Consider the following 12,703-nt stretch of genomic DNA (forward strand, 5'->3'; position numbering starts at 1 on the left):
TGGGATGCCGGCGAGCCCCTTCCTTCCGCTTTTAGCCGCGCCCCTTGGAAAAAAAAAAATACCGGCGGCTGCCTGAGAAAGAAAGAGGCGAGGAAGGAAGCACATAACGGAGAGAGGTGCAAAGGTCATCATTTTCCTCCCACGGAGGTTTTCGCCCGCCGGCTTTGTAGATTTCCGTTTGAGGAGTTTGATCTGAGCAGTGCTTCGATTTGCTGACGGTAAGCCCGGGCCTGGTGGGGCTTCTCTTCAATGCATTTCCATGAGTTCCGGGGCAGCCATTGTTTACTTTTAGCCCCCAGTTATTTCTGCTGCCTTCCTCCCCTACTTCGCGATGAGAATCTGCTCTGCAAGCACTCATGGGGTCTGCACCCCACCCACCCACAACTAAATACATAGCGGGGCTGGGCCGTAGCTAAGATTAAGCCCCAGGATCAGCATCTAAACTGAAAAACCGGGTGTTGTTGTGTTGTTTTTTTGTTTAGGGGGCAGCTAAATACAACTCCTCTCCTTCCTTGTCAGGCATTCCTGTTAAAGCATGCAAAACTCAGAGGAAGCCATGTTTTGTGAAATTTAGACCCCCAACAATATGCAGCCTTTTTATATAGCACTGAAATAACAGATAAATGAAAAGTGTAGCCCTCCAAATGCTATTGGATTAACTTCTCCATCATCCCTGGCTATTGGCCACGTTTGACTGGAGCTGATGAAAGAGGTGTTATGTGGGAGCACTGAGGTTTTATTTTTATTGCTATAATAATTTAATGCAGGGTTGATGTGAAATGTGTTGCTTATTATGTTAGAACTGTGTTGCTTATTACATTAGAAATTATTATTCATTGGGCATCCTTGATGGTCACGGCTTTCTTCCACACAATGCTCAGTATTGTTATGGGAACGCTTAGTTGAATGGAGAAAGTCACATTTCCCTAGAAGCAAAACTCCTGTTTCAAGTGCTAGGAAAGTGCAACATCTACACAATACATTTGCTGGATCTTTCACAACAGCTAAATGTTAACAGCAACCTTGTAGCATATTATGAACAGTTTGTCTGGAAGACTGAAAGATTTGGAAAACATTGCAGAGATGCTATTGTTGGTCATCATGAGTAACAACTTTTCATACATTTGGTCTCTGTTGGTTGATCAACTTTTATATGTGCAGAAACATGCTAAGGGAGCCTACAGTCTGAAATTGCTAATAAGCTATAAGTGATCTTCCCACTGCAAGTTTTCGCATACTGCACTTACTTATATTTATACACAGCACTCTTATCAGCTTTTATAATCTCTGCAATTGTGTGAACACAATACTTCTACTGCAAATCACTGCCAGTTCTAGTCATCTGTAGCAAAGGCATGTCTCTTGCTTCATTTATGCAGGAGCACAAATTTGCTCAGCATCTGCCTGACATTATGCAGGTTGGCAACATACAGGAAATTGTGTAGTTGCTGTGTAGCCCATATTACAAAATAATGCATTGCTCCAGACTGAAGAGAAGTTTATTTCCCAGTATTGTGCAGTGTTGCAGCTTTGATACAAAATAATAGTATTGTTTATGTTGAAATAGTTTGAACCTGCAGATTTAGCATTTTAACACATCTTCAGTGTTGTGATGTTTGCTCTTTTGATTAGTATAATTTGGTGGTGTATGTTCTGTTTCCTAGAGAAAGATGGCTGATCCTTGGCAAGAATGCATGGATTTTGCAGTTATTTTAGCAAGAAAAGCTGGAGAGGTATGTTTAAGGAAATTTTTTAATGTTTGATGTTTTATCATGTTTTTAATATTCTGTTGGGAGCCACCCAGAGTGGGGAAATCCAGCCAGATGGGTGGGGTATAAATAATTTTTTGTTGTTGTTGTTGTTGTTGTTGTTGTTGTTGTTGTTGTTGTTATTTATTATATGCTTTGAATTTTTGTAAGCACGTAATTATTCTGGAAAATGTATACGTCTTGCTTGTACTTCTGTTTAGTACTTCAGCAGTATAAAACGATGGGGTATTTGCAGAACAAATAAGGAGACCAACTCCATTTTAAAATATAAAAACAAAGGGAAGGTTTAGAAAAGCATGATCAGCTTTGTAAGGAAGTCCAAAAATATAGCAGTCAACAACATGCTCTAATTCCCTTTTGCTAGACATTTTTGGAGAGGAGACAATGATCACAAATGGCTGTCTTCAAGCCTGAGCATGATAGCTGCTTTCAGATGAGCTATTTACTGTGAAATTGCCATTCCCATCGACTCACCTTGAGAAGTCATCCATATGATACTGCCATGCATTTGTAATCTTCCCATTGCCCTTGGTGGTTTCTGGCTTTTTTCTTTTTCTTTTTTTTTGTACCAGAAAGAATCTGATATGTTCTGAAAAGGCTGGAATAGTAGCACTTCGGTGGGGATCGTTCATAACACCATTAAGTAGTCTTTGGAGAGCGCTTTGGATGTGTTAAGTGACATTGATGGGGCAGAGAGAGCATGGCACCTCTTCTCATTTCTGGTGCATAAGTCCCTGAGCTTCTGCCTGTTCCACAAGGGAGGAAATGTTTTTGTGCAGCTGACTGAGTGCATTAATTTGTTTTCAAAAAGTGTCATGCAAATAATTTTCTTTGCAGGTAGTTCGGGAAGCACTAACAAAGGACATAGCTATCATGATTAAAAGCTCTCCAGCAGATCTAGTGACTGTCACTGATCAAAAAGTAGAAAATATGCTTATTTCTTCTATAAAGGAAAAATACCCATCTCACAGGTACAGAATATTTTAGAACTTGATTTTTTATTATCACTGGGGAGAGGAAGGATGTGTCTGAAGTACAGGTATGAAGCCTTTGGTCCTAGTGGCTCAAAATAAGCACAGGGAACCTAACAAACTAATAACATAGTTTTTTCTACATTTTAAATTGTGCTTGTCTTGCATAACCTCCATGTATCACACTTCAATTCTAGTTAGGTAAGGATGGGAAAAGGGAGAATAATGGAACCTCCAATACCTGTAGGCAGTAACTAAGGAAGCTTCTTTCAGTTATGGCAAAATGGCAGGATGAAGCAAGGGTGTGGTAGAAGCCAAGAGAAATGAATGACAGGCTATGCAAATATGAAGAGGTGGATCAGAGAGTCAGCATGGTGTTATGGTTGCTGCTTAGGTAGGGGTAGCCCATTTGCCCGGGATGCAGGCAAGCCACGATCATTTGCGGGTGAGCATACAAGTGATTTCAGTTACTGCAGGTCAGCAAGAGTCTTAATTGTAAGATGGTACGCCATGCTGTTAGGCCTATGTGGGAAGATTATGTTTTATTCAAAGTGTTGTGCATGTAGAACGGGTGAGAGGTTGCCTGCTGTCTATAGAGACAGAGTTTGCAGATCCTAAAAAAAGTGGGAAGGTCAGATAATATCTAGCTAGGTATGGTTGTGACAGCTTCATAGATCTGGAACATGGATTATAGGTCAGACACGTTTTATCAGTGTGGTACAACATGAGAAGTGGGCTGCTCCTGTTGGGAGAGATGAAATCACTGTCATGTGGGGAATAGCCAGGCGATGTGAAGGTGAGGCAAGTCTGGCAGAGAACAGCAATATGCACATGGGCATCTTGTTTCTCAAGACAGAAGAGCAAGCCTGATCCAAGAGATCAGGACTTCCCAACTGACCTGCTGTGACAAATCTAGCCCTCTTCTTTGGCCAGTGCTTAGGGGAGATACACAGGATAAATCTATTAACTGACACATCCCAGTTCTAGGACTGATTTTAGGTTCAAAGTCTCACATAGGTGCAAAGGAAGGATGCAAAATACCAGTGGTGGCAGAAGGGGCTCTCTCTACTTTAGCAAGTTCTGCTGGGTTATATGGGGAGATCCAATATAGTGGAGCTTTCCAGTGCAACCTCATTGCTTACCAAGCATATATAACAGATATATAGCAGAAAGCGCTGTATCATACAACACATAACTACTGTGGAATTCACTCCCACAAGATATTGTAATGATCTCTGGTTTATGTGACATGAAAAGGAGATCACAAAAATACATGAAAGATGGAGTTTTAGAGACACACCAGGACAGAGGCAGTAGTGGGGAAGGTTGTTGCATTCCTGTCCTCTTTGTGGGCTGTCCAGAGTCATCAACAGATCACTGTGGGCTGCCAGGACTACATCCGGCCTAATCTAGGAAGCTGAAATAAATCCGACAAGGCTTCTTATGGCTATCTATTTCCTGTGCATAATATGAATCTGTACCATGGAGAATGGGATGTTCCATAAATGATTTGTTGGATGAATTATCATTTTTGAAGTTGTGACATTTTAAGCTCTATATGTGACAGGTGTAAATCCTGTATTTGTTTGTTTGTTTGTTTTTTAAAAAAACATCCCTTTAGTTTTATTGGAGAAGAATCTGTTGCTGCTGGTGCAAAAAGTACCTTGACAGATAATCCCACTTGGATTATTGACCCTATTGATGGAACGACTAACTTTGTTCACAGGTATGTTTTTTGCATCTTTCTCTTAGAGTCACGGTGGGCGTGTTTAGGTGTCACATTAAATCACAGATCGATCATACCCACTTCACTCTTCCCCACTAGCACTGGGAAGAATCAAACTATGATCCCATTCTCAGCTTTACATCAACCAGGGATTACAGTTGGGTTTGCTCCAAACAAACCACCATATCTAAGCAATGTTTCTTCTTGGCTTATTGATCATAGTTGTTGTTGTTGTTGTTGTTGTTTTTAAGTCAACTACCGGTAAATTGCAGTCTTTGATTTGGACATCACATTAAGCCATGGTTTGTTTCTCCCCTGTGAAAATAGTGAAGTGAGCATGATTGACTTGTGCAATATACCTCTCTGCTTTCTCCCCTGTGGAATCAGAGTAAGATCTTTGTGTTGTGCTGTGGGATGGTCATGTTAGACTTTGCTTTCCAGTTTGTATTTGATTAGGAGTAGCTAGTTAAAAGTTTGCCTTATTCCTCTAATTTACAGTTGAACACATGCTGCCTGTCAATCATTAACACTATGCCTCTGAGCTTACAAGTGCAATATGCTTATCTCTTTTGTTTTCAAGGTTTCCCTTTGTGGCTGTTTCAATTGGCTTTGTTGTAAAGAAACAGGTAACTTATAATTTCTTTTTAACCTACAGTAAAAAAGTAAAATACTACCATTGCAGCCTACACACAAAATGTAAATTTTTTTTGAAAGCGTAACCCCCCCCATGATATTTCATTTGTTTGGTTGCAGATGGAATTTGGAATTGTATACAGCTGTGTAGAAGACAAAATGTACACCGGCAGGAAAGGAAAAGGAGCATTTTGCAACGGGCAAAAGCTCCAAGTATCAAAACAACAAGGTACGGCTTTTGCATTAATATAGCAGTATGACTATACAAAATTGGGAAAGTGATGAGTCAGATTCAACTAACCTGGTGCCCTAGCAGAATGACTTCCACTAGCACAACAGGGCTTCTCCACCTCTCACTGTGCCTCCCCCAGATCCTACTGTAAAGGGTAAAGTGAACCCCCAGGATAGTGCTCACAGGAAGGAGAGGAGAGATAGTTATTTCCAGCAAGCAGAAATGCTTATGCTGGCAGAATGGTCATCTTAGCACGATGTTGAATTTCACCCTGTGGATTGAGAATTGCAGAGACCCAATTGTTGACTTAAATTTATTTTAGATGTACTGTGGTACCTTGGTTTACGAACTTAATCCATTCCGGAAGTCCGTTCTTAAACCAAAACCGTTCTTAAACCGAGGCGCACTTTCCCTGATGAGGCCTCCCACCGCCGGTGCCCTTCCACCGTTCGGATTCCGTTCTTAGAATGAGGTAAAGTTCTCAGACCAAGACACTATTTCCGGTTTTGCGGAGTTTGTAAACCAAATCGTTCTTAAACCAGACTGTTCTTAAACCGAGGTACCACTATATTAGAATAGAATTCATGATTTCACCCAGAGAACGCTATCCTGGAGACTAGATCATTCATGTGAACAAAATGTGATGAGTGTTTTTCCATACTAGCTTCACTGTTCATTTTACATATTATCTGTAGGAATAAACAAACAATTTTCAGCTCAGAAGACCATAAAGCAGGGTTTCCCAACCTTGGGTCTCCAGCTGTTTTTGGACTACAACTCCCATCATCCCTAGCTAGCAAGACCAGTGGCCAGGGATGATGGGAATTGTTGTCCAAAAACAGCTGGAGACCCAAGTTTGGGAAACCCTGCCATAGAGAACCTTTGGGTGCAGAGTGAAATCTGCTCCTTCAAGTAAGGTTGAGGCAGCAGGGTTGGCCCATGTATCAGTCTTGTGCTTATTTTTTGATCTTATTACAGACCATATGTTCACCAAAGGGCACTGTATAAATTCAGGTAAGTGCAGGAAGCAGAGGCCAAATCCTGACACCCCTAGTGTGTTACATGCAAATTTCTATTTATTTGCAGATTTATAAACCGCTTCACAACCAAAAGTTATTGAAGTGGTGTACAGTAAAGTGAGATAAAAGTACAAAAGATCATGAACTCTGTGAGCAAAAGGCAATAAAACCATTTGTATGGATATTGTATAATGGTTTAATGAGTTATATGCTGTGGGGGGAACATTGTGCGAGTATTTTTCTTAAACACTCACTGTTTTTCCTTTGAGCTACAACAGCCAAATCTGAATTAAAGTAATGGTCAGACTTGTCTACCTTTCCTCCCCCCCTCCCACCTCTCTACAGATATTACCAAAGCACTCTTAGTGTCAGAGTTGGGATCCAACCGTGATCCAGAGGTTATAAAAACTGTTCTTTCTAACATGCAAAGACTACTGAACATTCCTATTCATGGGTATGTCGTCGTCGTCGTCTTCTTGTTTATTTATTAAATTACTCTACTGTCCTGCATCCGAAGGTCACAAGGCAGTTTATGCATGCCATTACCAAAAAACAATAACCCTCCCACAAACAGTTTAAAAGGCCATAGGTAAAGGTAAAGGGACCCCTGACCGTTAGGTCCAGTTGCGGACGACTCTGGGGTTGTGGCACTCATCTCACTTTATTGGCCGAGGGATCCGGCGTATAGCTTCCGGGTCATGTGGCCAGCATGACTAAGCCGCTTCTGGCGAATCAGAGCAGCACACAGAAACGCCATTTACCTTCCCGCCGGAGCGGTACCTATTGATCTACTTGCACTTTGACGTGCTTTCACACTGTTAGGTTGTCAGGAGCTGGGACTGAGCAATGGGAGCTCACCCCATCGCGGGGTTTCGAACTGCTGACATTCTGATCGGCAAGCGCTAGATTGTTTAATTAGCCAAAGGCCTAGAAGAAGAGGAAAGTATTTGCCTACTGCCTAAAGAAATGTAATACGGGTGTCAGGCAAACCTCCCTGAGGAGAGCATTCCATAAGTGGGGAGCCACCACACATAGGCCCATTCCCATGTTACCGCCATCCAGGCATCTCACAGACAAGGCACACAAACAAGGTCCTCAGATGATGATAGGGTCTGCAATGGTTCATATGGAAAGAGGTGGTCCTTGAGGTATTGTGGTCCTCAGCCGTTTAAGGCTTTATTGGTAAAAACCAGCGCTTTGAATTGAAGCAGAAATTGATTGGCAGCTGGTACAGTCAGGCCAGGATTGGTGTTATATGCTCAAACTGTCTTGCCCCGGTAAGCAACCTGGCTGCTGAATTCTGCATCAGCTGAAGTTTCCGAACTGTCTTCAGAGGTAACCCCACGTATAACATGCTGCCGTAATCTAACCTGAAGGTCTATGCGCTGGCATAGATGACAGAAGTTAGGCTATCCCTGTCCAGATAGGGGCGCAGCTGGGCCACAAGCTGAAGCTGATGGAAGGCACTCTTGAGATCTACATGGCATCAAAGAGGCTTGTTTAGAATAAGGCACAACTTAGGTTTTTTAACAAATAGTCCTTAAAACTGTAGTGTTGGCTATCCTTTCTTTAAAAATATTTGCTTGTGTGTGTATAACAGCATATTTCAGTTGCAGGAAGGCGAGGGCAAGGCAGAGAACGTCAATGTTTGTAGCAGTTAAGTGAGCCTAATCTGGTGTTCTGTCGTGAATGTTCTGGCCAAAGGTTTCACAAGGGGGCACTATTAAGAGGCCAAAAAGTCAGCTATTCTAAAGTGCTTAAGAGGTCACACATTGTGGGGGGTTATATATAATTTAGGACATAATGGATAAATGATACAATGCAGCAGTGTGTGCCTATTAAAAACAATATGCAGCTATTGAGTTAGATCCAGACTGAGGCTGCATTCCTATACTCACATACTTGGGAATAAGCGCTATTCATCCCAATAGGATTTACTTCTGAGAAGACACGATTTCACAGAGACCTAAGTTAAGTCACGACTAACTTATCTCACTGAAAGAGACCCAGGTCAAATGATTTGGTTTGCATCTGCTTCTTTTGCATTTCGAATGACTGGTGATTACTGTGAATATTTCAATGTGAAACTGCAGGGTTTGAATTTGTTGCAATAATATACTTTCTCTGCTTTAGGATTAGAGCAGTTGGGACTGCAGCCGTAAACATGTGCCTGGTGGCAACAGGAGGAGCAGATGCCTACTACGAGATGGGCATTCACTGCTGGGATATGGCAGGGGCTGGGATTATCATTATGGAAGCGGGCGGAGTGCTGCTCGATGTCTCAGGTAAAATATGTTGGGAATGTAACAAGACCAGTTAATTTCTGCTTTCTTAACTGAGGGATGTGCATTTGTGATGTGCAATTCTGATTGTGTTCTATGTCTTTAACGGTTGTCAGTTTAATAAACAGTGGGTGGGGCTTTAGAATTTGAGTGTATTCCATCCAGTGGGTTGTCAGGGTCTCAAGTTTTTGCAGGATTTAACCCACTACTTTTGTCCTGGAAAACACACCAGATTAGTATGACTAGCAGACGGGGGTTGCCTGTACTGTAAACCACTATGCAATCTTCAGATGAAAGGTGGTATATTATTATTATTATTATTAGGTTACTTTGGAGTGGTCCTTAATAAATTTTCACATGACTTATCCAGAGTATTTCGATAATTATAGCTAAAACCCTGCTTCATAATATTAGTTCATAAATAACACAGTTGTGTTTGTTGTTTTTTTCGTCCCCAGGGGCACCATTTGATTTGATGTCAAGAAGAATAATTGCTGCAAATAGCCAAGTACTAGCAGAGCGGATAGCAAAAGAGATTCAGATCATTCCCTACCAAAGGGATGACGAAACAAATTAAATGTTATAATTGCACCATCTCTGTTATGGACAATTCCTATCAGCTGGTCTGTATACTTAAAAAGAGCTTTTAATGTGAAATGCACCCTTTGTGCTAGGGCACGTGATATAGATCTGTTGCTGAATTCTGACATTTCAAAGCTTGATGCTTCAGTCCTTCCCAAAGTTCCTAGAAATGTGTTCTGTCTTTTTTTAATAATGTTTCATTACCTTGTTTATGTCTCTTACAGGAAAACATATGGGGTGTGGTGGTAGGATTTCTGCTTCAAACATCTTGGGCCCAGAGACTCATTCTGTAATCTGAGGACCAAACTAGATGTTACCTTTGCAAATACTGTATTTTTTGCACCATAACACTCACTTTTTTCCTCCTAAAAAGTAAGGGGAAATGTCTGTGCATGTTGTGGAGGGAATGCCTACGGGTGGCATGCCTACGGATTTTCCTCCTCTAAAAACTACGTGCGTGTTATGGTTGAGTGCGTGTTATAGAGCGAAAAATACGGTAAGTGGCCTCAAACTCATGTTTGTCAGTACAAGCATGGAGTGGGCGGTTGCAGGTGGTTGCAAGGACAGGTCAGCCAGCAGGTGGAGCAGATGCATAACTCCTGAACAGCCCACAGTTTCTCCTGCACAATTTCTGTGGACTCTCTCTTCAGCCAAACACATTTTCTGACACAAAGCTAGATGCGAGCAGAACTTGCTGGGGAGAATCAGCAAGCACATATCTGCCTGCCAAGTCTTCCCTGCAAAGTTAGCATTACGATGGAAAAACTGCCCTCTTGTTTCCCTCTCAGTGTCCAGTTTGGCCACAAAACTTCTTCATTTGCCAACTTCTGTTTTCTGTATTTTCCACCTCATATTGTATTTCATATCAACCTTGTTGATACTGGCCTGATCAGTATCATCTTTGATATGCAGAGCACAGGATGTCAGAGTTGAAGTCAGGATCCAGTTAACCATTTTGAAAACATTGTGTGTGACATGGTGGCATAAAAGCATATGCTTAAAGTCTCGTCAACTGAAATCTATGGTACTTTAAAATGTTTAGCTTTGGCTTTATTATTCTGCAGCTTTTCACAGAATTGTGGTTTTTCCTTTCTCCTTCACAATAACTGTTAAAAGGTGTATTAAAAGGGGAAATTATTACTTAGATTCCAAATGCAAAAATAAAATAAGACAGGCATGCCCTCTTTCAAATACCTAATTATTAAACTAGTGTAAAAATATTTGGCCAAAAATCATGGAACTGTTATTGTCAATATGAGAGTAAACATTTGGCTGAATTTTACACTGAAATTTCACAGGAAATTTTTTATAGCCTTATTTTGAGAAGTTTATTTCCAGTTCCAGATATTTATTTCTTGGTTTATTTTAGAAGTCAGTGTTTGATCAGCTGAAGTGGAGTAAGTAAGTAAACAATAGCTCTTTCAGGGGCAGCAGAAAGTCTTGTGGTGCGTTAAAGAGTGACTTATGAATCAATTAGGGCATAAGCTTGTGTAGGTTGTTTGCAGAAAGCAGGCTATGGCCCAGAAAAGCTTCTCCTTTAATATATTTGTTGGTCTTCTTTAAGATGACATAAGACTTTTCGTTACATTTTCTGATTAACACTCATTCAGGGATTTATCTGTTAAGCTGCATGTGTCAGTCTTACGTGCTATAAAATATCTGACGTTTGCCATCTGTTAGAAAGAAAAGTTTAACTGTAAAGAAGCATTGGGAGGTGTAAGGAAGGTAGCCTTGTGGTGTCTAGAAATATTGACTTGAATCATACATTAAAGCTTGTACCTGCACAGCTGGAACTTTGACAGCCAAAATGCTTTCAGTGTAAAATACAGGTCTCCTGATAGAACCATAGCTCTGTTACTAGCAGTTTTCTGTGATGATTCACTTGGTGGTGCTATTTTGGATGTACAGACGACCTGTTTGCAACCGTGGAGAAGTGCCACCAATGTAATATTTGTAGGCACGTGGTTAATGGTCCTCTGGTCTTCCGTAATTAGAGCTTTCATTATGCTAGATCTTCTAGTTCAGCCATAACCAACAGGGCTTATGGCCTAGTCACATGAACCTCCGCCATTGTCCTGAAACATTAGGTTGCTAATCTGGCACCCATGGGTGCGCATATGGCCAGAGAAGAGCTTCCTAGCACCCACAGGGTCCTGTCTCAATTCTTCCCCCTGCTGAAATTAGGCTGGAAATAAGCCTAAACCTAATGGGATAATGAAAGTCTAACTTTTGCAAGGAGGTGCTCTTCCCAGAGATTGCTGGGGAAGGAAGGTTAGCCCTAGCTTCTCTCTCCAGGAAAATTGCCACCACCATTAGATTTTGGAGGTTGGGAGCAAAAACAATTCCATCAAATATAATTGCTGGCGAGGAGGGAGGGTGTTAGTGACTGCGCATATTCATACACGGTTGTGGTACCCACACAACACAGTTTCTCCATTTTGTACTTTTGCCCATAGACCTAAAAATGGTTGGCAACCCCTTCACCTAGTGTATAGGATTTATCACCAGTGTTTAGATTTTAGCAGTGCATGGACTATAGCACCAATGCAAGGGGACAACTCAAGTGTAAGCTCTAGAAACATTTCCTGTACTTCAACCGTCTTCAGAATGATTCTTTAGCATAGCAGGCCAGATAAATTCTGAGCTTTTGTATAAAATCTAAGGGCGGGGAATGCTAATATTAAGAAGCTTTACTTTGTAAAGTTGAGAATTGCTTTGAAAAGTGTTGTAGTAATATATTTAAAATAAAGTCCAGCTTTATTTTTGGCTTTAAAACGACCGTGACTATTCTTGCCCTTTATTTTCAGAAATTTGCATGCTCCAGAGCCGCCTTCACTGAGCAGTAATTAAAACATGTATTTCAGTGATAGTTGTTTTCTTAAAAACTAGTCTAAAATTGTATATCCAGCACCTGTGATCGAATGTCCTGTTGCAACATAATTGATGGGAGTAGCCTTGGCATTGTCCCATACGCATTGTTGCCTTTAACAAATAACCAAGGAAGAGATGTACTTGAGAAGAGGCATTTGGAAACAATAAGAGGAAAAGGTGTGTAAAATAGTAAGGGTGTGCCTGTGCTGTGCAAGGGAAGGGCTGGCTACGCTTGAGTTCATCGTTTTGAAAAAAGAACTAATACGTATTCCTTTGCAGGAGTTGCATCACTATTAAATCAGGCATGGCTGAAAATGAAGTGTCCTGTATAGTTGTTAGCCAGCCAGTAGAGGGACTCATTTCCCCAAGTTAAAATGATGTACATTGCTTCTTCGTACTAATATACTCTCACTTATGCTAATACACCAATATGGTATGTTCACATTTCTAAAACAAACAGGCAAACACATTGTCTCTTTGGCGGTACATCAGTTTGTTGCTGTTGACATCCCTCAAGTAATAAAAGCCAGATAGCTTTACTAGGGATTGGTTCCAGAGAATAAGATCCCATATTTGGGTGGTTTAGGATTCCGCTGTTGCCTGGCTAAATTCAGTATT

General features: G+C 41.1%; 1 protein-coding gene and 1 long non-coding RNA gene across 2 annotated transcripts; both read left to right on the plus strand.

The window, feature by feature from the left end:
* On the plus strand, positions 1-9,394 carry IMPA1 (inositol monophosphatase 1). Its single transcript, XM_053395764.1, has 9 exons — positions 1-218; positions 1,665-1,733; positions 2,607-2,740; positions 4,362-4,466; positions 5,047-5,092; positions 5,220-5,328; positions 6,696-6,804; positions 8,484-8,635; positions 9,091-9,394. The coding sequence occupies exons 2-9, from the start codon at positions 1,671-1,673 to the stop codon at positions 9,207-9,209; spliced, it is 837 nt and encodes a 278-aa protein (XP_053251739.1). The 5' UTR covers positions 1-218; positions 1,665-1,670; the 3' UTR covers positions 9,210-9,394.
* A 4-nt stretch (positions 9,395-9,398) lies between these two features.
* LOC128417311 (uncharacterized) lies at positions 9,399-11,992 on the plus strand. The gene is made up of 2 exons (XR_008331432.1): positions 9,399-9,544; positions 9,716-11,992. It is a non-coding gene; the product is annotated as an uncharacterized LOC128417311 (long non-coding RNA).
* The last annotated feature ends 711 nt before the right edge of the window (positions 11,993-12,703 follow it).

This window comes from Podarcis raffonei, chromosome 7, assembly GCF_027172205.1.
Source record: "Podarcis raffonei isolate rPodRaf1 chromosome 7, rPodRaf1.pri, whole genome shotgun sequence".
Classification (NCBI taxonomy): domain Eukaryota; kingdom Metazoa; phylum Chordata; class Lepidosauria; order Squamata; family Lacertidae; genus Podarcis; species Podarcis raffonei.

Coding starts and splice junctions, on each gene's coding strand:
- IMPA1 (XM_053395764.1), top strand. CDS start 1,671: ATGGCTGATCCTTGGCAAGAATGCATGGATTTTGCAGTTATTTTAGCA. Junction 1,734..2,606: donor TAGCAAGAAAAGCTGGAGAG/GTATGTTTAAGG, acceptor TTTTCTTTGCAG/GTAGTTCGGGAAGCACTAAC. Junction 8,636..9,090: donor AGTGCTGCTCGATGTCTCAG/GTAAAATATGTT, acceptor TTTCGTCCCCAG/GGGCACCATTTGATTTGATG.